General features: G+C 41.5%; 1 protein-coding gene across 3 annotated transcripts in view; it reads left to right on the top strand.

Moving 5' to 3' along the window:
- Positions 1–25,264, top strand: part of RhoGEF64C (Rho guanine nucleotide exchange factor at 64C) — a 103,483-nt gene that overhangs the window by 62,186 nt on the left and 16,033 nt on the right. For all 3 annotated transcript variants that reach the window (XM_070997071.1, XM_070997073.1, XM_070997072.1), the window contains 2 exons: positions 5,963–6,064; positions 6,727–8,839. In XM_070997071.1, the coding sequence (XP_070853172.1) occupies positions 6,730–8,839 (2,110 nt within the window). In that variant the 5' untranslated portion in view covers positions 5,963–6,064; positions 6,727–6,729. The remainder of the gene's footprint in view (positions 1–5,962; positions 6,065–6,726; positions 8,840–25,264) is intronic.

Genomic DNA, 25,264 nt, shown 5'->3' with positions numbered 1-25,264 from the left:
TGGGGGTGTTGTTTTACATATGCTCGCAATTATGCAGTCTGTGGGCGCTGCAATTTGCAAACACTCAAAAGTAGGCTATGAAAAGTGTCGCACGCACATTAAATTTTCCACACAATCAATTTCGTTGCAAAATGAGCACTTTCCCCATATGTTAATTCCCATAAAATGTATATTTTTTGTATCTACTCGAATGTTAAATCGCAGTTGCATTCCGTAAACCCGAAATTTAAATCAGTTCCCCATCTTGCAAGTTATAAATACTTTAAGCAACTGCCAGTCGATTAGTGCGCTTCATTATGAGCATCATTTTCATTATGTTTATTATGAGCTGCCCACGGGTGCGATTTCCGCCCACTTTTCCAACCGCCAAGGAAACGGTCTCGAGTTAATGCAATAAATAAAATTTCAACTGCACCGTCGGGCATGTTTAGCCGCATGAAAAGCGACAGTGAGCCCGAGCCTGCATAAGAAGTTGCCTGTTTATCTTGGCCCGGTCCTGCCTTTTGTTTATCCCGGTGTTCAGCAGAGGTCCTGGTGCCCCAGCAACATAGCAACTGTCCCTGGTCCCGTTTTTTCCACGGCCTCTCATCTGTTACACGGTAAAAAAACCTATAGAATTCTTGAATTAGTCCATAAATATTGTAAAACCTTACCTACCGATTCCACCATTTTAATTAAACCACTTAAGATCATAAGTGTTTAGAAAGAGGTATTAGAAAGAGGTAATCATTCTAAATTTGGTATAAATATAAGAATATAATTAAATGTTATAAGTCCCTCAAAACGTTATTAAGCTTAGTTTCTGTATCATAAATATAATATAATGTAATGTTGTTATCTGGTATTGTTTATAGTTCAGCTATTGTGTTCTAATAATGATAAATATTTTTTTAAATACTGATATATATTTTATAGGCTGTGGTACAGAAATTTCCTAGTGTACCGCCCTGTCACTGGATGGCTGTTTTCTTTCAAAAAGTTGCCTTCTGTGCCGGCCTTGTTGTTGGTCCTGGCTTTTGGATTGGCCCGTTTGGTTAGCGCAGCCGCTTGGCTGGCTGCTTGGCCAACTGCCCTAATGAGTTTACAAAAAGTTTTGCTTTAGCAAAATGCGCAGTAGGAGTGGCGAGGAGTTGGCAGGGACTGCCCAGCATGTTATACAAATTGCAGGGACCCTGGACCCAGGACAAAACTGTCATCAACGTGTCGTCCTTCTGCAGCGGTTGCATGTGGACTGTGGATAGTGGCTGTGGGCTGGGGATGGGGATAGTGAATCCCGTCGAGTTAGGAGGCCACCAGGCCATTTGTTTACCTATCCCATTTGCACTGGCATGTTGCATTGTTGCCTGTAACTTGGCGACCAAGCGAAAGTTTTCGCATTTATGTTGCCAGTAGTTGCTAAACTTGCTGCAGAATATGCATTTTAATTAGTTTAGCAAAGTTGAGCCGCCCCGGCCAGACAGTCTCCGTTTGCGTCTGGTTAATTGTGCAAATTTAATGGCTGCTGCTGCTGCTCCTGCACTTTAAGGCCAAGTAAACCCCTCCCTTCGTTAACTTGGCTGGTAAAAGTTTGCCCACACAGCCTACAGCCGACATCCAACAGCCTACAGCCTACAAGCAAATGTACCACAAAAGTTGTTAACATTTCACATTTCACTAAGTAGCAAATTCAATTAGTTTGTTGTCATCCCCCTCACTTTGTAAAAGCATGTATGCGTTTTAGTAAATTACTTTAATGCCCCGAAAAGTTTACCATACTGGTTTTGCAATTTATGCCTTTCGCAATTTACCTAAATGTCTGGCGCATAAATTAATTTGTCTAAGCATAAATCTGCCGACTGCATTGTGGCCGAAACGAGGCTGCAACTGATGGCAGGGAGATACCTCATTAGGTTTTTCAATAAATTTAATTCAATATAAATGGAGTGCCGGCTCAGACGCTGGGGGTTCCGCTGCCAGTCAGTCGTCTGCCGTCAGGCACTTCATCTTCGTCGGGGGATCGCATCCGTATCCGTCGGGTTCTTTTGGCAACCGCCTGTGGCAGCTGCAGTGGGCCAACAGCAACTGCAGCAGAAGCGGGAAGCATCATCAAAGTTGCACACGTCGCCTTCGGAGAGGACTTAAGGCAGCTGATGCGGCTCCTGCTACTCCATCTCCTGCGCAGGATGAGCTGCTGCTTCCACTACAACGCTTGCCAGGCGAAAATGCTGCAAGCTGTACACTCACAAAAAAAATGTTAAGTCAAAACCCCACTTAACAAAAGTAAAGGAACGAATTAGTTAGTATTTATTAAATAAACAAGTCTTAATTAGAACTTGTTGAATAAAAAATAAAAAACAGAACTTATAAAAACTATTTTAGAACGTTGCAAGTTTTATATTTAATAATATTTTTTAATAGAGGAAAAGGCTCTTGAAATTAGCCATATTAATTCCCCTTCATATTTAACTATGTGATGATGAATTAAAAAGTATACAAAATTCCACATAGAATTCCATTCTTTTGCTTTGGCTCTATTTGAATGATTGATTTGATTTTTAATTTAAGAGTAAATCAAAAGTTCCACACTCTCACATCAATTAAAAATATTTTTTTATATTGTAAAATTATTTGAAAGTCTTTAAAGATTGTTGGGTTTGTTATAGAGCTACGCTCAACATTATTGTTAGGTGTTTCGATTTTTAGTGATTTAATTAACCCATTATACTAAATCAAATATGATTTCTACCCAGCTTTTTATCAGTGTTACTGTACCATCCCCCATGCGCTTTCTGATCCCTTTTGAGGACCATCATACCAAAGACTCCCCCAACTATTTTATGTTTCTTAGCCTGAGCCAAGCTTAGCCGAGCGTTTGCAGCGCGTAAATTTGGAGCTCCAAAGCGGTGATTATGTCGTCGTCGTCTGGTTCTGCATTTTCCCCCATGACGCCACCACTCTGCTTTCCCATTTCCTTGGAAAATTTTTCGAGATGACTGCTAACGGTGGCGCCGGCGACGTCATCACTTGAATAAATTAAGTTGCTGGCAAGCAGCTAAATGAAATTGTTAATTTAGAGCTGCACAACGGAGCGTATGCTTGATGTGTCTGCGTTACCTGAGAAACCGGAGTTGCTGGCTGTCCGCTGGCCACTGTCTGCAGTCCGCTAAGCCGCTTATGGCATGATCCCAATCCAACGGGCAGCATGTGCTCACATCAATGGAGCCCTTGGTGTACCTACATATTCCCTGAGCTGCACTGAGCTCCTTTATTTCCCATCTGCAGCGTAATTGCATTTTAAATGTTCCCGCAGCTGAAAATGGGCAAATGATTACTGGAATTTATATTAAACTTTAACCCTCGGTCACTTAATTAGCCCGGCTTTTGCAGTGACTTCGACTTCGGCTGCAGTTTCGATGGGGCGTTAACTACTTTTTCATATGACCATCAATCTGTGGAATGGCCAAGTTTCGTGGGTGGCTGGGAAACCGATACCTTGCCACCGAAGGGCCAAGACAATAACAAAATCGAAAAGAAAAAGGAAAAGTTCTGTGCACCGAGAGAGAGAGTCAACTTGGAAATATATTGAAAAATGCAGTAGTTCCTTCTTTTTTTCCCGCCCACTCGTTGGCAAACTTTTGTGCAACTTGGCTGCATCTGTCGTAATGGTTCCACCGCCCCTCGATCTCCTGGCCCTTTGCCTTTGCCTAAACTGACGTAAATTTATAATGACAAATTGCATTTGGCGCAAATGCGGCGAATAAAAAAGAAACGTGGGCAAAGTCGTGGCCAATTGAGCGTGAAAAATTATGAAGCTGGAAGGAAAACGGATTAGGCCAAAGCCAGCCAGCCAGCGAGAGACAATCAAAGTGCTTAATTACAGCTTAAATCCGCTTAAATGCAAATTCTTTTCTCTGATTGCTGATTATGCCGAGTGAGAAATGAAGGCGCCAGGTAAAGAAGTCGCAGACAAAAGTGAAAGACTTTCACAAAACTACTAAAATGGAAGGGAATCAATAGAATGAAGATGAACTTCAAATGAGATTTGAAATTTAAAGTAAATTCTGCAATCTGGTCTTCCTTTAGTCTTTCTTTGAATGAAAAGAAAATGCTAATTTCTTTTCAGTTTAAAAATCTCATGTGAATATGGTATAATTTATTGAAACAATAAGAAATGCAGAACCAATTTCAAACAATTATAAATTAACCTTTTATATGATTTATATTCTTTTAAGATTTTTGAAGGGATTAAACAACACCAACTGTCGCAAAACAAACTATTGATCTTTAAATCTGCTAAATTTATAATTCATTTTAAAAGCTTACCGCTCTAAAATTTGCCAACCCAAATCTCTTTAGACTTATTTGACACTTTGACATGAAAAGCCAAATAAATAATTAGAAATATGTGCAATTTGAGCCTGACACTATTTTATTTTTGTATAAAATCTATAAATAATCTACGAATGGGATTTGTTGACACTTCAAAATATATTTATGTGCATGTTAGTAGCCGAATGCTTGTATCATTATTAGAACTGGTTCCACCTCGCGTATAGGCAATATTTTTAGGAAATGACACTCGCTTTAAAGCGAATTTACAATCTCAATACCCAATACCCAACCCAAAACCATCAGTCACACCGGCAACAAACAAACGTGGCTTAAATTTCATTCGGGCCCTGTCCGTGTTGCTGTCGCTACCGTTCATGTTGCTACATTGTTGTGTTGCTCCGTTGCTGCCGGGGTCATGGGTCATACTCCACTCACACTTTGCCCACGGGACTTTGGCGCCACCTCGACCGTCAGGCGATAAAGCAAAAAATGACACGTTTTTAATTTTATTTCACACCTACACAAGGACAGCAACTGCCGTGTAATCAAAGCTGCAAGAGAGCAACATCATGAACAAAACAACAACTGCTGCTGCTGCTGCTGCTGTTGACAACAATGCAACTACCAACTGGAAGTTGAAGGCGCTAGCCAGGGCCAGAGAAAAATTAGATTTATCACGAGTGGTTGCCGGAAAAATTGTCAACATTTATCAACATTTTTCAACGGGGCACGCGGACGTGTTTGCTGGCCAAGAAACCCAAACCAAATACGAAAAAAAAATACACAGAACAACAATAAGAAAGTCTGGCCAAGACTAAGCCGGCTACCAGTTCCTTCTGGCCTCCAAACTGGGCCAACACCTCTCGCGTGGGAGTTCGCCTCGCATTTTGATTAATATCTAGTTGCAGGATGCAACGGCAGCAACATCATCACGAAACTGGCAACAGAAAGAGCAACAATCGCAACAAGAAAGCCGGAAAAGATTCTGGCCCGTCGTCCAGTTGGCCCACTGATTGTGAAAAGTGGTCACGATGATGACAAAAATTCACTACAACTAGTACCACTGGCGAAATGAAAACAAAGTTGCCCGCTTTTCAGCCAGTGTGTAGGTGCTAAACCAACTCTCTCTCTGCCAATCTCCAGTGAAAGCAGCCTGAAAAGAACTTTCCCAAAAATAAAAAAAAGAGCCTTGAATGCGGTTTATATTCTTTTGGCTGGTTTATTTGATTTGGCAGCCATGGAGTAGGAATAAGCTAGAGAATTGTGAGAAATTGCTGGGGATTTGTGTGTGGCAAATTGAGTTTCGAGCATTGATGTGATTAAAGCTGAACAGAAACAGCTGGCAACAAAAAAAATGCTAATCATTCAGGGCCAAATTAATTAAGGTAAACAAGAAATATTTTGCAGATCAATTTCCTGCCTAATCCTGAACCATTTTTTTTGATTGGACCCTCTTTCATTAGACTCAAAAACTCAGAAGCAAAACACAAACATTAGAGGAAACCCCAGCAGCACGGCCACTACTCTTTTACCCCTGCCTGCACATAATCGCATTTTAAACTTTTTCAATAATAAAACTTTTCTAAACGGATTTCCCGCTGGACGCGTTGCGCTTTAATAATTTTTCCGTTTTTTATCTTTTTCATTCCAGGCAGCAGGCGGTTTTCAGCTGATGAGCAACAAAGGACAGAGTGCATCGGAGCCATTAGTTTAAATTGGGTATTATGAGCGCACTAGCAACAGGGACAGAGAGGTTGGTAATGCTTTTAAAATATACAAAAACCGGGAGGAAAATCCAACATATAAGTTTTCGGACAAATGATTATTTTCATTCCTATAAGTCTTATAAATGCAACCGTTTTCGACAAACTATTTTACAAGAAAATATTGGAAACCCATGTGTTTAAAATTAACATAAAATTATATTTTTAAATCGATAGTTTATTTTAATTTATAACTTATTTAATTTTAGAAGTTTTCAATTTATTATATGGACATGGCAAATTATTTATAATTATGGTACATTCTTAAATATTTTGTATTTAATAAGACCATGTTATGGATTAAGAAACATTTAAAAAACAAGTTTATAAATTACAAGAAATTTAACTTAATCTCTTCCATTATGTATGTATAGTGTTGAAGATACTCATTTTAAAATACCAAAAAAAAGATTTTATAATTACACATCCAGACACAAAGATCTTCATAAAAAGTTACAACATAGTTAAGAATAATCATCATTAATATACTCATTAAAATCATAGCAGAGTATTAGCTTTTCTTATGAGCTATCAAATTTAAAAAAAAATTCTTTAAGCTAAGGTGATTATTCAAAACAGATAACTTTCTAAAAATATTAATTTGGTTGTCCGTTTTTTTCATAATAAATTTTGTAATTATTTTCCAATACAGCTCATGTACGACAAGTCCAAGAAATCGTGGAGTCAGCGGCTCAAGACGCTCGGCAGCGGTGACAGCGGGGACAAGAACGCTTCTCTAGCCGCCGTCAGCGGCATGCAGGCCATGCAGCAGTTGCAGCTGCACATGCAGCAGCAGCACCAGCACCTGCAGCAGCAACACCAACAGATGCAGCAGCAGCAGCAGCAACAGCAGCAGCAGCAACATTTGCAGCACCATGGGCACCACCAGATGATGGCCGCCTATCAACTGCCACCGGTTCCCGCCGCCGAATTCCTGCCCAGCGCCCTCTCACGTTCGATGAAGTACGCGGAGCCCTGGATCTACGGAACGGTTCGTGGCATTCCCTCCCGTCCATCCTACGGATACCATCCCCATGCGGCGGCCATTTTCGCGGCCACGGAGGGAGTCCCCGGGACCACGGCTCTGGCCGTGGTGATCTGCTCCTGTGCCGAGTATTTGAATGGCACGAAACGTGACGTGAAGAAGGCCAGCGTGTGCAAGAAGTGCAAGGGGTCACGGCTGCCCCTGGCCACCATTGGCGCCACCAGTGGGGGCACAGTGCGTCTGCCGTCTGTCAGCGGTTCCAGTCACTCGCGACGACCCATGGCGGCCACCATGCGTGTGGTGAGTACCTCGAAGAAATCACGTCCCTCCATTCTGGATCCGCAGAAGGATCCCTACGACCTGATGCGACGCACGCGACTCCTGTCCCCGGAGCCCAGCACCAAGGATTCGGACGGCAAGTCACGTAGTCGCAGTGAGACGGGGGGAAATCAGCCCAGGGGACGCACTCGTACCAGGGCGCCTCCTCCACCGGCCCCTGCCGTCAATCAGAAATCTCAAGGGTTAGGGGTACCGATTCCAACAGCTGTTCCCGATCCCACGGACCTCTGGCTGATGGAGGACAACGAATCCCTGCTGCAGAGCAGCGGCCTGGCCTCCTCGAGGGCCACCAGCCGGCGATCCATACTCCGCTGCCCCGTCAATCCCTATGACCTGATCTCAAGCGAAAGTGGCAAGCTGCAGGGTAACCTGAGGAAGCCCCACGACCTCTTCGACGTGGCCGATGCCCAGCTGAACGATGACCAGCTGGAGCGGAAGAGGAGCACCGCCAAGTTCTACAGCGGTAATGTGGCCGCCATTGCTGGCCAGCGCATAAGCCTGGGCGATAAATCGGGTGATAACTCCGATCCAGGTGACAGCTATGAGCGAATTATTATAGTTTCTGGAGGAGATACCCCATCCAATGGACCGCGACGACCGCCGCGCAATAAAAAAGCGGATGAGCCGGCGGAAATGCCCACAGCAGCGGTTCCAAGTCTTCCTGCTGCACTGCCAATGACCACAGTTAAGACCAAGGTGGACGGCCAGGTGGAAAAGGAACAAATGGAGAACAATGGTTCGACCTATACAGTGCTCACTGTGACGCCCACTTCGCCAGCCATCAAGTCCATACTGAAGCGCCCCACCACACTGGAGTTGCCTGGAGTGGGTACGACTCCAGCACTCCAGCCACTTCCTCCACCGGTGGCTGACAATTCTGGACTGGTGACGCCCGCGGGCAAGTCACAGTTCTATATCCCAACGCCAACGGGGACAGCTGCCACGCCCACGCCCCCGGGTGCGCCCATGGCCACATCAACACCTACACCCACCAGTGGAGCCACAATTGCAATAGCAATCACGCCGGGTTCACGCAAAAAAGTGCAATTTATGGTCGAGGATAAAATCATAGCCACGACTGCGACAGCGGCGACAACTGATGACAGCGATGCCAGTGTGGCAGCAACGAAAACCAACTACGAGTACTACAATCGCAAGCGGAATGCAGCAGCAACAGCACAGGCGACAGCAGCAACATCTCCAGCAGCAACAGCAGCAACATCAACGGATCAGCAGGAGGCAACGCCGTTTGCCACTGACATTGATGATGAGCACAACTTTACAACTTCCGCTGAGCCAACTCCGTTCATAAAGCCGGATAGTTTGCATTATGAAGATGTCCTCCCGGGGCCCCAAATATTTGACAGCTCCTCGGAATTACTACTGCCAACGGATGGGTCGCCGCATGTCACTGCGAGTCCTGTCAGCGTTTTACCAACTGGTGAGTACTCCGAAATCCCAAATCCCGAATCCCGCCCAGCCATAAAACAGTTGACTTTTAATTATGAGCTGCCAGTTCGGACCTTTGCAGGGTCAGCACTTTTTCAGCCAAGTTTCATTAGTTAACTCACTTGCAGCTCAAAAAAAAGATAGTTTATAGATGCAAAAGTCCCATTTGAAAACCAAAAACCAGGAAATCGTTGCTAAGATAAACTAAAAATTCTATGTTGGATATAGGTATTAGTAAAGGCCTTATGACACTTGCTTCATTTTTGATTTATTTTTCAAAAAGATCTACAGCCTAACAATATTTTTTGAGTTCATACATTTAATCGGCTTTAGATTGCCACGACTTTAAAAAATAAAGTCAGTCAGCTAGTCAAAAATCGTGAGCAATATGAAATTCCTTCAGCTTGTTTTTTCACAAGTTTATCATTCTATTAAAGGAGTAAACTTAACACATTCATTAATACATTTTTTCTCTTTGTGCACTATAAACAAACGATGTGGTAGCTTATTCCCAAGTGGAAAATGAGACTCCCATTCGCTGTCTACTATTTTACTCCTATTTTAACTATCTGTCTGTCGTTTATACACTCACTCACTGGACGACAGGGGCGATGTTTGTTTTTGAGTGAAAATGAAAATGCTGCCATTGTTTGCTAATTGCTCATCATCACGGCACGGTCTACGGAGTTTGCCACATTGCACATTACGTATACGCAAAGTTGGCGGCGACACTTTATGCATTATACAAATTCCCTAACAAGCATGAAAACTGTTTTGGCCAGGGGTTGTGTGAGAGCCAATTGAAATGCTGACATTTGAATGGGAAAGTGAGGGGTAGATACAGGGGGGGGGGGGGAGACATGGGGTCACACCTGGTGCAAGTTCACGCAGGGGTTAACACCATAATCAAGCATCAGACGGAGCCGCAGTCAGACCCTTTGACACAGTCTCCCTGTCAACGGCACACGCTCTGCCACCCACCCACTGAGTCACACCCCACCACCCACCAATCCACCCAACCACCCACATCACGTAGCTGAGCGGCAAACAAAACGACAGTTACAACGGAAACGGAAACGACTAGCAGGCCAAGTCAACGTGACATTTGCACCCACAAATGGCAACGCACGGCGATATGCCAGCGAACTATTCACATGCACATATCTACATACACATATGCATGCTAACTCCAGGTGGGGAAGGCGGCGGGGGGGCGTGGCACACATGTTCGACTTCATTCAAAGCAAATTAACAGCCGGCACACACATAAGAGTTAAGGCGAAGGGGGTGGTGCAGCGCTTCTCATAGACAGACAAAAACTTTTCATTCAATTAAATTTTCGATGGTGAAGAAAAACTTGGGTCCATCAGGGAATCGAGTTGAGTTCGCTTCAGTTGAACTGAACTAATGTGAACTGGGTGGGTATCACGATTCACTGGCCTACTTTAACCAGCTGCGTAAAATATTGCAATTAAGTTTCAGAATCTATTGACCTTTGTTACTAGCATTTTATACCAAGGTTATGCTAGGGAATGGACTTCAACCAATATAAAGGTTTAAAAACATATGAACATTTTGAATTAGAGTTTATAAGATATTGTTAATAACAATATTTATATGAGATGATAAGTTCAAAAGGTATCAAAGACTTAGGGTCTTATCCCTTTAATCCTTTATTTTTATCCTTGGTATTTAAAAGTTATTATAAAGCCCTTATACACTTAAATTGATAACCCAATGCCAAGTAATATAACCTAAAAATGGCAAGATCGTGGTCTTCTCTTCATGACCGCTAAATGTCCCCATTATTTCTGAAACTCGTATATTTTCTAGACCCCCTGCCACATAGAGTCTTTCTTTGGGACGCCAGATAAGAGTCTTTCTCCGCATCTTGGCTATTCCAGCAATGCGGCCAGACAATGAATTTCGCAGGCACCTCATAAGAGCCAAAAGACGTCGTCCTACCACAAATGCTATGACTTCGCTTATGGCCCTCTTTTGTGGCCCAAAGGAGTGGGCCTGGCCGAGAGAAGCGGGAGGAGCAACAGCGTCATAATGGTGACATGGTCGTGGCCATGGGAATGCCAACGGCGCCCACGTGTCTCTAGAAGACAATTACAAAGTTCCTCCTGCGCGGGCTGCAATTTGTTGCATTGTTTGCCGGGAGTTAAAGCACTTGGAAGTTTGCAAACTATTTTTGATTTGATTTCTGAAATTGGCTCGCTACGGGCGCTTAGCCACCCACCCACCTACCATATTCCTACCATCAGACGACCGCCTCCCGAGATGATTTATGGCGCACGTGTTGCATTCACCGGGAAATGAAAAAAAATCAGGGGGAAAAAAAGGAGAGTGGGTCGCCAGACGGGCCAAATCGCAGTGAAAGCATTAAAGTGATAGAGTCTGGCCGCTCGACGGTGAAATTTGCATTTCTAATGCCCCAACGCCAACGCGGCCAACTTTTGAGTCATGACCATGGCCTGAACTCGCAGGATTATTAATATTTCATATTTGTCTGGCATAGGCGAAAAGTGCGCCTCGATGTCCGACTTCCGAATGGAATTTGAACCAGAGTTGTAATATTTTAAGTATTTCAGGCCATGGCAAAAGTTTTTGCCTCTCCATTAAATCAATAAGAATTTGCTGGTTCAAAAAAAAGTTAATTCATGAAATTTTATTTTAACTTTAGGTGGGAAAACTTTTTGTCTATCATTAGATAAACATAACAATGTGGAATTTGAAGAGCAGTTGAGTAAAGATTTATTTTCAATTAAATAAAATAAAGTTTATTTTTATAACATGCTTCTTATTTTCTACTACCATTAAATAAAGTAAATGTAAAATACAAATATTTTCATTCATTAGAATTGATTGATATACTGATTTGAACAACCATTTTTGCTAACCCATAAAAACATCCGTTTTAATTGCCAAAGTAAATACGTCCTTCAGCCAGAAAATAAATTTTTCAAGCTAATTAATTTGTGGCCACTCATTATAAATAGCATAAAAGCCGGTTTAGATGCTGGATACCAACTTGTGACTAATAAAATTAAATTGCTTTGATAAAGGGCCGAAAGTAGCATTTAATTGAGCAAATCATAAAATTATTTAGACCGAGTTGGGTGGGGAAACATTTCCAATTAACACGCTGCTGGCAGCTGGCTTTCAAAGGAATATCTGCCAGGTAGAGGATATTAAGTCATTAGCATTTCTGCAATCCCCACTGCCACCCTTTATGCCATTCAGGGAAATTCTCACTTCGCTTTCCTGCTCATTGCAATTTGCTTCACTAATGTTTCTTCTCTGTTTTCAAACGTTGCTCCATTCATTTAATGGCGCCTGCTTTAAATTTCTGTTTTTTCTGCCCCTCCTAAATGAAGTGTGAATGGCAAAAGCGTTTGGAAATGAGATTTTTAAATATGGCCAGCAATTGTAGCTACGAATTCCAAATGCCAATAGCAACAGCAGTGGCAACATCTACAGCAGCAACATTGCTACATTTTGCATTTTATATTGCCAAGCTCAGCGGAAGTTGAGCCTCATGTCTTCATGTACTTTGCATATTTACACTAATAGAAATTGTGGCAGGCAATTGAAAAGAGCGTTGTTGCTGCTGCTGTAGCTATATGTTGCTGCTGTGCTGTTGCTGCTGCTGTTGCTGCTGCTGCTGCTGCTGCTATTGCTGTTTTATGGGTGACTATAAAAAGTGTCGCAGGCGAGGGCGGGGGGCGTGGCCAGGGGGCAGTTTTATAGCAATTCTTCTTCTTGAGTTGCTGCTGCTGCGGCTGTTTTATTGTTGCGACAACCCTGCAACATCACTAGTGTGTCCAGGCCTTGGCCATTCCTCAAACTTAATATATCCTGTTTCCTGATTTTCATGACGTCCCTATAAGTGCCCAACAAGCCCTTGTCCAGCCATGGCCGCATTTTCTCGGTTTTCCCCGGGCTTTCCAACACCCCTTAGTTTTCCCCAACCCCACCAGTAACCCTGTGTGCCATTTTCTGCATTTAAGTGCAATTCTATGCAAGAATGTGCCGACATGCATATTTGTGCTAAAGCCATTTCCCAGCTCTCCTGGCTAGTTTCCCCTCCTTTTTCCCAGTTTTCCATAGCATTTCCAACCCCCTCAGCTGCCATAAAATGTTCGTTTTGCCAGCTAATGCATACAAATGCCTGATGCGCTTTTTGCATTACAACAAGAACAGCAAAATAAGTGAATGAAAAAAGGAAAGAAAGGAGAAAGACAGCTAAACAACAAACAGAATGGTAAATTTCCATGTGTGCGACGGGGGACATTCACTTTTAAGTTGGCATTCGAAAAAGCCCCATTGAATGTTGACCAAAAACAATGAGGAAAAGTCTCGGAGCCGTCTAAAAAGTTGAAAAATTTTGAGCATCAGAAAAGTGAGGAAAGGCACAGGTAAACTTAAAAAAAAGGTACAGAGTAACCTGCGAAAAACACCATTCTCTTTTAAAGAACTTTTAGTTAATGACTAAAGTTCCTTTAAGTTCTGACCAACTAGCAATTTGTAAAAATTTGTTTTAAAGTAGAAAGCTTATTTTTATGAGAAGCAAAAGGTTGGGAAATTAAATGACCATTTTTAAGTTGTTCCAAATCTACAATAACTTCTGAGGTAATTATTTATGAAGCAATTAATATCATGCGACTTCTCAAAGCACCAATAGATTTCTCAAAGTTCGGCTGCAAATCAGATTTTGATTTTGCTAACTTAAACAAGAAATTAGCCAGACCATAGCCCAAGAAAAGTTTTCCTGTCCTAGAGCAAGATCTGTCCATTGAAAGCCATTGTTTCAAGAGTTCTTCCTGTTTGCATTTCCATTTTTGGTACTTCTAATGCTGATGCTGTGTCTCTCATCGATTTAGTTGCTAAATAAATTAAATTCCACCATGTGTGTGGGTTGTTTGGCACAAGTGCAAAGCCACAAAGTTTTTGGGAGCGAGACAGGTGAAGACAAATGAACTGCCATTCGGGATGAAATATATCGAGTGTCACTGTCGATTTCGCACAGTGCAGGTGAGGGATAGAAAATCCATCACTGGAGGGATAGCAAAATATTTGACATAATAATAAAAGTGCATGAGGCATGCTGTCCATGGCCATTGGTCAATGGCCAAGGGTCTGTTGCAATTTTCCGATTACCAATGGACCTGCTGATTTTCCTGGATGATGATGTTCCTTGGCCTTCTCGAGTTGTGTTGGCATGCAAAAGTTGCCTTTTGTTTTGGGGTTTTAAACAAAATGAAATTTCCTAGCTGCTCTCCTGAGAATCTTAGCCACAGCAAATCAAAACCGCAATGTTCTGGTGTGTTTGTGAGTATCTCTGTGTGTTCTCATCGATGGCAAAAACACGAAATGCCACTCCAACTAAAGAAGAGAGAAAGAGAGGGGTCTATGGAAAACGAAAGAGACAGCATGATTGTTGTAATGAAACGTAACGAAAGAAATCAAAGCATGTGGCACGTGAGTAGCTGGACATGCTCATCTCGATATGGCCAGGCCCCTGACCAATATGTTGATACACAGGAAATATTAAAATAAGGCGAAATATTTTAAAATTAAACAGTATTTAATAATAATAATAATAATAGAAACTTACTTAAATAATTTTTAAACAAACAGAAGATCTTTTTGTATAATGTATCCTCGGCTTCTTAGAACTTATACTATTCTAACAACATTGAAAACTTATTTAACCTAGATTATACCTATTTGAAATATTTAACATTTCTTGTAACTAGTATTTTTCTTATATACCTATAATTTTATTAAACGGAGAGATGCAGTTAGTATAATTTGTGTTGTGCTTCTATATAGGTAATATAATATGTTAGGAAGGTATAGAAGTATTATAAGATCATTTATATTCCCTATTTGCACTATAAAAAAAGTTTTTGTTCTAAAAAATGATAAATTAATACTGGTTCTTAATACTGTTCCTAGTTCTATAGTTCAATTTATATAGTATTGGCCTGACAATCTTCGAAGTGTATGAATTGCTTGCATATTACTTGTATTTCTTTCCGCTCTGCTTCAACTTTTCCCCTCGTTGCGGTTTGTTTTTCCTTTTGATTGGCTGCATCCCCATCTACCTGTTGGGGTCACAGGAAGCGACCCGAGATATTATTGTGAGAAAATTGTTGACCAGGCGGCGGACAGCAGCAACTTGCCAACGGCCAACGACAAACTTTCCGCAGAGAAGTGCAAAAGTTGTAGGTGAAAATAGTTTTTGTAGTTTAATTTGCCAATCAAAAGTTGAAATTAGCGAATTACGACTGTCAATCGATTGAAAGCCCTTCAAGTGTGATTTTCCAGCTGTCATTAGTGGGTAGAAAATGAGATAGTGCTTGATGAAGTAATCAAATATCACTCTCTTCTTTGGAAATGTAAATATTGGCCAGAAGATTTCCTTCCTTTCTATAATTACTATCAGGAAAAGGCAAATTGCATTAGGAAACTGTCAATCAGCTCAATCGAAGGAACTGCCAGTCAATCGATCAGGCTCGAACAACTCACTCGCATTTCGTTTTAACAATTTGCCAAAAACATCGATGGCTACAAGTTTTGTGCCATTTACAGTTTTTGGCAACTTCTGTTGGCAACGACATCCGTCAGTCAGTCATTCACTCAGTCAGTCAGTTAGTCATTCAAGCAATCAGTTAGCTGGCCTAAATGTTGACACTTTCATTTTTCGGGGCACATGCTGTTGTTGCAGAACTGCAGCTGCGACAAATATTTATTCATATTCATGGGAGCAAACACAATTTTTGTTTATTTATCGCGCCCGCCCCCCGGGGATGGGGGGCGTGGCAACTCCTTTTGCGACACTTTTCGCACTGCGGCAACCTCTTGCCGAATAAAATCAACTGACAACAACACGCAATTTATGGCATTTATGTAAAAAGCGAGCAAACAAGTGCTGCAATTTTTATGTTGCATACAAAGCGGCCTTCGTGGGTGGCTGTCAACATGGTGGGCAAAAATTGGGGGCAAAATTGGTGGCTGTGGGTGGCACATTTTCACCCGGCGCCTCTGCGCTTGGCATTGTGCTGAAAAATCAATTAACTACACTTTGAAATGTTACGTGAGCAGCAGGCCCCTCACTTCGATTCCCTGGATTCGCCCCCCCACCTTTGTGGCGTTATAAACTGTTGCACCTGTATTTTATATGCATTTTATATATTTTTGCAACTAATATTGAAATTCCGGGAGCGTTGGGGCAAATAAAAGTAAATCTGACGCAGCTGCAAGGTAAATATTTAGTGAATCGGCTCAGTCAACAGTCGGTACGGGGGTTATACTACCCCTTTTCAAAGGGGGGTTCTCTGTAGTAATTCCTTTTTTTTTGAACCCAAATAGCCATGACGCCGACAAGTGCACTTGACAGCGCACTCCAGAGGGCAGGAAAGGCCGGAGTGGGCGTGGCATCAGTAAATATTACGTACGGCACGCAACAGGGGCGGCGGCAAAAGGGGGTCATACAACAAAAAAAAACTTGGTACTGCTGCGCTTATAAAAATGCAACTAGTTCCTGGCATAAAAGCCCATGAGCTGGATGACTGCGGATGTGGATTCAAAAGCGGGTGCGGATTTTCCACTCACACACACACACACGCGTGGGGAACCACAAAACCCCGCCTTAGAGGGGTTCCCCTTTTTCCTCCATTTTTTTTTTTGCGTGCAAACAAGCGCAAAAGTTATGAAAACAAGGATAAAGAAGTGCAGGGCCAGAGACAACGAAGAAAATGAATTTTCATTTTCCTGCATAGACACAGAAATATGCAACAGAACCCCCAACCCAAATCGAGAAAGGAAAAAAAAGCTGGGAAAAAGTAAAATAGAAAGCCACAGAAGCAGCTACAAAGATCGACTTAACATCGACAGATTCAGTCAATGGAGAATGCAGGAAAGTTGGTTACAAAAAACCGGGTAGGAATGTAAACGGCATTCCATTCCAGTTCAAATAAAATCAATTTCTTTGACAGTCTGCATTGTGCCTCAATCAAAGCAGCTGAATTTCAACTATTGGCAATTGTAGGTGGAAATATGCCATTCCAAAGGATATAATGAAAAATCGATTGCTTACTCGGAGTTGTAGTTAATAAAGGGGCTGCTTTTTGTAAGTTGATTTTATAAGTTGAAATTCTGAAAGATTTTAACTGATAAAAAAGTCATATGTTTCTCGTTTTATAATCCTAGTTTAGATATATAAATTATTAACATTTCTTGGGAATCATGTAAATCCATGAAGAATGCCAGTGATTTCTTTTGTTTGTATATTAAAAAAGACTACTTACATGACAATACTCTTACCCTTTCATATTGTTTTGCTTTTATTTTTAAAGATATTTTTTCTGGTGAAAACTTTTCTAAACTTACCTGACGAAGAACCACGCTTTCCACCTTTCACCCGGACTTTCCCTTTTTTTCTGCTCAAGACTTGTCCCATTTCCAGTCACTTGGCTCATATTTGCCTGTTTAGCTAGTTTTCCAGACTGTGTCCTGTGTGTGTTTGTGTGTATATTTTCGTGTTTGCCAACTTAACAACGGCAACAAACAGCAGAAGAGCCGCCAGCAGCGACAACAGAACAGAATCCAAATCGGAATCAGCGGAAAGGGAAGCTCTGCAAACAAACTGGGAAACAGGAAAAAGAAAATACCCGCGTTACAGATAAAACAAAAATTATTTGCATTTCACCTGCATGTTGGCACCTGATTGCGGGCGGGCTCTAACTACCTCACAAAACATTTTCTACAGACCAACCACATATCAAAGTCACAGGATCCGACGATCCTATTTGGTGGCCCATATCTCCTTCTTTTGCTGAAAAAAAGAGTTTGTTACTAAATATTTTAGATCGTTTTAAACAAAATATTAATTTATTAGGTATTAAAAAAGTAATGAAGGCAACTTTCAAAATATTTTCAAAACTTTTAGCGGAAATGTCAATGTGCCTCCTGAATTGTTTCTTAAAAAAATTAGATTCTGACAAGAGAAAAAACATTTTTATCAACAATTGTTAAAGATAATTGTATTTAATCCTAACTATCAGACATATAATATACTATCTTTGATGATGAAACTTTATTTTTTATATTTTTCAATATAAGTATTTAACACATAATTAGAGACTTAAAAGAATTATATTATTTCTTAACTTCCAGCCATTTAAAATGATTTTTAGAAAGTATTCCTATTTTTCTTAATATCAAAATGTACCCAAATATTTTCAAATTTTTTTTTTTCTGAAATACAACTCTACCATTGTAATCCTCATTTGGTTGCTCTCTTTCCCCTGGAGTTAAAAATACTTATATAGCATGTTTTTGTGAAAAAGGACGAGGATGTTGCATCCACCTGCAGCATTTGTGTAGGTGTTTAGCACACACGTGGCAAGGGGAAGTGCTAGTGCTGAAATGAGGGGGATCGCTTTCTCCTGTCTCTTTGGAGGCACATCCACTTCAGCTGCAGCGACATGCAGCACGTGCAAGTCCTGCCACAGGAGCAACACCCAAGCCACCTTTCACCCACTTTTTCACCCACACTGGGGTGTCATGTTGCCGAGGCTGAAATGTCAACAGTTTACTTTGCGCCCATTTGGCACACGCGGGGATTAAATGGGTTTTTGCTGCAGCCGCCTTTGACCCCGGCCACGCCCACTCCCCCATCGTACGCCCTTTGAATATGACGAAAATTACAAAAAAGTTGTGTCGTCGGCAACATCAAGCAAAAGTCACTTTGATTCGGCCACAAAGGGCCACCAAAGTGAAGAAAAGCCAGGGGACTCGAAAAATATTTATCGCGTGTGCGCTTATCTGATTTGTGGCTCCACCTGGCGGGCGGACATTTACTTAAAAGTTGATGAAGTGCCAGAAAGCTTCCGCGACACTTGACACCGACTTCCGTCCTCCACGAATTTCATTTCAATGCGCTTCGAGTTGCGATGCCACTCAAATCGCACATACGCCACGTGGACCGGGAGTCCTGGAAGTGAAATCGGTGGAAATGAGAATAATTCCACCGCCTCGCTCGTTGGCCAGGGCATAAATAAAGGCAAATACGCAGGACGTTAAAATATATGGCATACAAAACGTGGCGGAAGTGCCAGCAAAACAAACCTGGAAATGAAAATATAAGTTGAAGAATTCTGTACAAGCAGAACGAAGTCAAGATGCCCTGGGAAAGTAGTGGCATTTGGGTTAGGAACTCGGAAGTAGCACAGGTAAAAACTCAAATTTTTGCAGAGCTAAAGTTTGGTTTATAGTTTCAGATATCGGATACTTTCACTTACTTTTTTACGTTTTTATAGTCTTTATAAGTCTCTAAGCTTAAGTATTAAGATCTTATTTTAAAAAATATTTATATTTTATTTTTTAAAAGGTCCTAACTTTTTTTTGAATCAACGAGAAATCAACCAATAAAATCAGTAAATCAATTGTGGAGGTGTATAAAAGTAGGCAAAAAAATACTGAACCACTGGTCTTGGGGAATAAAATTAAATTAAAGCATACTTTTAGACGCAATATTCTAATGATATCAGAAATGATAATTACTACTCATATCTCTATTAGAATCAAACCTCATGGACCACCAAAGATTCCTTTTCCTCCTGCAGGGTAAACAAAACAAAATGTTGTCCACTTGAGGCAAGGCAGCCAGGTAACGCAATCGCAGTCCAAAGGAGTCCCGCATCTCTTCATCCTTGTTTCATTTGCCATTACGCACGTGATTCATATGCAGAGCTCCTTATAAAGTGTCCTTTCGCCGGCTTTCACCTCCGTTTGTGTGTGTGTGTGGTTGTGATAGGTGTGCAGGAGCCTTGTCACAATAAATTTAGTAAAAGTGACAAATATTTTATGCTTAAGAATAATTGATGAAGTGGCTACAAAGCAGCGGCGCTTCCAGGAGTACGAGACACGGTCACGTCGAAGCAAGTTGGCCAGGTTGTTGAAATGGTTTTTGGGGGAATGGGGACAAAGGACCCGACAAATAATAAAGCGCTAAATCATAGCCACGCTTAGTACTTTCAACTGCCACCCTAAAAAAATGGGGGGGGGGGGGGTGCAATAACTTGGCCAAGAGAATGGCTGTCAGTTAGCTCATATGTCCTTGCGTAGGCCAAAACGAATGTGTGCGTGGCAAATAAAAACAGGCAGCGCCGGATATTACGACATATTGCCCAGTACACACAAAAATTGCGCCAAGGATTATGGCACTACATTACAGGACCCGCAGTCCAGGATCCCCTCCCCTGAAACCCAACCCCGCCCATGGCTTGCATATGAATGATGGGCATCATTTAATCATTGTCTATGACTCCAACACCTCGCATCCCAGGACCCCAGAACTTCAGCGACTGTGTGTGTTTTGTTTGCCCCAGTTTGTTTGCTTGTGTGCTGCGCTTGACATGTCCTCAGGTCTGTTTGTCCTGGAACTTAACGTGGAATAGTGGAACTAAAGCTGCATCTGGCTTTAAGTTATGTACTCAGTAACAACTATCCCAAGACAAACTATGCCAAACAAGTCGAAATGTACCTGGAAATTATTCAATTTTTAGGACATGGAAAAGAACCCTATAGAAAGTATGATGAAGACCTTAAGATTCCCTGTGTTTAAAACTGATCCATCTGTTATATTTCTGTTTTTTTTTGGTTTTTCTCTTAAACCTTAAAGACAACCTAGATCCCTTGTCTAAATAGAACAATTTTTCTTTCTATCCCCCGCCAAATTTCAATTTCCAGCATATGCAGATTAGCATCCATTTACTTGGCTACATTTTTGCGCCCTTTTAACAAACAATTATTTGCCATGAATAAATTAGCAGGACTTTGCGACCCCCACGCCTCTTTCGCTCCACTGATGTTGATCAATTTAAAAGAAGTAATAACATTTAAAATTCAAATGCAAACACCCAGCGCGGTGGCAAATGGGGAGGCAGCAAAAAATTGAGCTAATAAAAGTGGGCGTGGTCTAGGCCAAAACCTTGAGACACCGCACATATGCAGAGGAGCAGGGAATCCTGGGGGGAATCTGGAGGGAATAATGAGGAGCAGCAGAGGAGTAGCAGCGTTGTCTGGCTGTGCCGGCACTTAGATGCCCATTATGCCTGCGGGCCATAGACAGCGACAACGACAACGACAACTTGGCAGGGGGTTATACTATAGGGGAAATTGGGGGGACCGAGGAGCTGGCAGCCCGGTGGCAGGACAAAACAAAAAGCGCCTTCAGCACATCTATGGTATATGCGAAATTAATTGTCTGTTTGTTGCCAACAAATTTGAATTTAAACCGCATGCAGGGCACTCCAGCAGCAACGAGAAGAATTGCACTGGCAGAAAAATTTTAAACAATTTAGTTCAATTTTAAATTTAATCAGAGGTATTTAGTTTTTCTTGCATTTTGATTCCAGAATTTTATACAAAATGAAAACCATAATTTTAAAACTAGTTCAAAACCATATTTAATAGATATCCCATTTAAAAAATTGGGTGTCAAAGGTATGCCATGAAAATTAGAATAAATTAATCGGACTTTCCTATTCAAAATATATTTTTGCTTACATTCTAACGGATTTTTAATTGTTTTTAGAATTTAAATAGTATCTGTGGCACCCTTAATTATGTTCATAAGATACTACATCAAACTATAATACGAGTTCTGCATTTGATTTCGTGAAACAATAAATCCTAGAAATTATTACGGTTTTGTAATCAATTATATTCATGTCTAAAAGTATGCTATGAAATAATAAATGCAGGCTCAAAATATTTATTTGCATACTTCTAGACAGCTTTATAAGTAGTTTTAGAGTACTAGTGAGTTCTGTGGCACCCTGGATTACGTTAGTTTAATTACACTTTTAAATTAAATCCTAGTTCAAAATTTTATTCTGAAATGCGGTTAGCTAAAATCTTTTCCCAGTGCAAAAATAGCTGAAATGTGTGAAATGTAAGCGGCAGCCAAGCGGGGAAACGTCGCACGCTACATTCCCGCCTCGCATCTCGGCCGAATCCCGAGTCCGCTCCTATTCCAGTTGGCAGTTCCTGTTTCTGGTTCCTGGTCCTTTGCTCCTTGCAGTGGATACGGCTCCTTGTTGTTGCCGTGTGGGTGCGTTGTTTGCTTACGAAACAACTTGGAGTTGTTGGGCTTAAGTTGCTAGTAGCTGTTGTGGCTGTCGTTGTTGCTCCGTTTCACAGTTGGCCGTGCGGTTTGCTAACTGCGCCGAAAAGTTGGAGCCTCTGCGAAAAGAAACTTTCCCACGCAATGCCCCGGCAATTGTCTGCGTCCGTGGGTCCCTTTGTCCTTCGGGAGGGAGAAAGTGTCCCAACACACACAGACAAAACCTTAGGACACCCTCACACGGAGGGAGCAAATTAATTGCTGCTGTTTTCGGCGCTTATTTGTCTTTGAAATTTGTTTCATGCCAGCAAACTGGACCCCCAGAATGTCCTGTTCTAGCCGCTCTATCCCCCATAGTCCTTGGCTTTCCTTCTCCCCCTCGGTGTTTGTTGTGTGCCCCCCACCCATTTGCCATTTAAATTTAATTTGCATTACTTAAAGAATTTAAAAAGCGAAAATTCCTCATGCGTAATGCGACAAGGACTCCCTGTGTTTTCCTCCTCGCTTTCGGTTTCTTTTTGAGCAGCTTTTCTGCTTGAACATTTTTATTTACTTGCAGCCTGTTTATTTTCGGCAAGTTTTTACGGCCAGACCAGCGAAACTTGGTATAGTTTAATTTTTTTATAGCTTGCCATATCTTAAATTGTTGAAATTGCTGACCCTCTCTCCTCGGGACACAATAAAAATAACTTTTCTGACCCAAGATTGCGCATACGCACCATTGACCAGCGCTGCACAAGCAAACTCCCTGTCTGGACACTAAATTGCATATTACCGCAAAATCAATTTACATTCCTAAACTGATTTTCTGAGCTCTCCCACGGTAGGAAAAGATTAAATTAAAATTTTGCTGCTGCCTCGCCGACCTCCAATTAGAACGCGACACTTGGTTTCCCTTATTTTTACCCCAACTCGAACCCAACCACCAACCATCCAGATCTCATATGGGAATTGCTTTCTGCTCTGCCAATTAACCCGTTCTGCCGTCCACAAAAGTTACGTTACGTTGAAAGTTTTAAAGTTTTATGGATTCAAAGCGGTTGCACTTCATGTATCCGCACTCAAGGAATTTCATTTGCAAGTCGTTTTTGTGTTTGATGATTTGGAGAAATTAAATAAGGACTTTGCGGAAAGTTTGTCTCTAAATATTCTAGTTGTTCTTTGGTAAATATACTTTACTCGCATGATTATTATTGTGTGCAAAGTTTTTACAACCCATCAACAAATACGTAACTTCGAAATTGTTCAGCCCTGTGTTTAAATGATGTGAAAGTCGTTGGTTTTAGTTTCTAGTCAGAGGTATATTATAATAATTATTAAACCTACAGTTTTGCAGCACTAATACTAATAATAATAGGTCATATTTTATGTGAAGTTATTTTTTAAGCATACATCTTACCTCATTCTCTAAATGCTTAGAAATCGGTTTTATGGATTGAATGGATAAAGGTTAAAACGAATTATGAAAAAATGAATATATGAAAATATTTTAAACCAATCTTTTATCACCGTAAATAGGATGTTTAAAAAAATATTTCTCTTATAATCCAAAATCAATGTGGCTTTTGAATTTATAAGTATTAAAAATGGATAAAAATGGCACAAGAACCTCTTTGACTATTAAGTAGATTATAAAAATCCTGCTCCCAATATATGTGAATCACGTGGGCTGCAGAATTGATTATGGGTTGGAAATGGCTTGAAAGTGATTTCTATGCCACCCCACATACCGGAACTTTTCCGCCGCACGGCCACAATGGGTTAAGCGGACTTCTGGCCATTTGTGTTGGCCAAGCTTGGACCCAGGCACGTAGACAGGTGCTTGGCATGGGGCACATGGCTCATATCCTGGCCGCGATTTCACTTTCGCTCCGTGTGCGTACCTCGTCCCGATGTCCTGGCACTCTGGCACTCTGGCATTCCTGCGTCCTTGCCGCTCTCACGTCGTCGTGGCCATTTAAGCCTTAAGCAGGCCACTTAGTGGCGCGGACATAAATCTGTGCACCAAATCCGAGCAATTAAATGCATCGTAATTTAGCCCGGTCTGGAGGCTCCTCGCCCCGAAACCGCTTTACTGTGCAATTAAGTAGAAGTACGCAGACCGATTTCCCAGCCACGCCCGCTGCTCACACACGTGTAATAATCTGTGCCGTGAGCTTTGGCCATTTTGTTTCGCATTGCCACGCTCCACAATTCCTTATTAATTGACGCGAATTTATGTATTTGCCACGCGTTATGGCTCTGCCTCGCCGAGAAGGAGAAATTAAAAAATATAAACAAACGTGTTTTGGGTATGAAAAAACCACCAGTCACATAAAGCACACAAAGCATATCGGCTGTGGAGTGGGCCCAAGGATCTTTTGGCGCTGAGATGAGGCGGAGACAAACAACAAACACATTTTTTATGGCACTTGGCAATTAGAGGAGGCAACAGGATGTGGGCGTGGCCCTGGGGGAGGGGGGCCGCCACCCCGGGGCGTTCTGTAATAATTTGTGGGCTTTTTATTTGTACTTTGATATCCAGGCAAGCATCAACGAGCTTTAATACTCTTAAGAAAACGGAAACCATAATGGCGGAAACTAATAAAAGTAACATTTTTCAATGGTCCTTGTGACAGGATAAAAACTTAATACGATATTTAAAAGACTCTTATAGCAAGTTAGAAAATGTTTTTCAAGCCTAAAATCGTACTTAACAATACATAAATAAAATGTGGGTCAAAAGAGAACATCATAAATAATTTTATAAAATATTTTAAGATTATCCCGCTATAGCTCTAAAATAAAATAGTTTTTTTGGAACAGCCAAGGCCTTCCTTAAAGAAGGTTTAAAATATGTATATTCATAGTAAGAAATTATTCTCGATAAACCCCATTATTCCCTCCATAATCCCCATAATCCCACACCTTTAAAAGGGCATCTTCCGTTCGTCCCTTTTCCAAATTCCCTTGGATTGCCCACCCACTCGCCTTTGGCCGCAATGTTAAGTTAACGTTGGCCGCTCGTTGTTGGCCGTTGTTATGGCCCCGTTCGGATGTTGGCTATTAGAGGACCATTAAATAATTGCTGGCAATTCCAGAACAACACAGGGAAGGCAACAACATTTTTGTGCTTAGCTCTGCTCTGGTTTCCTTTTTATTAAAGGCATCTAATTGCAGGCAATTTACGGGGCTGAGATGGTCAAAGTGGCTGCGAAACTTTAAAAAGCAACATCAACTCTCGTTTAATAAACAGAGAACGCAGAGTGGCCCTCGCTTGAGGGGAAAAGCCGG

The sequence above is a fragment of the Drosophila suzukii genome, chromosome 3, assembly GCF_043229965.1.
Source record: "Drosophila suzukii chromosome 3, CBGP_Dsuzu_IsoJpt1.0, whole genome shotgun sequence".
Classification (NCBI taxonomy): Eukaryota; Metazoa; Arthropoda; class Insecta; order Diptera; family Drosophilidae; genus Drosophila; species Drosophila suzukii.
Note: the sequence above shows the minus strand (reverse complement) of the source record. Positions and strands in the feature narration are given on the sequence as shown.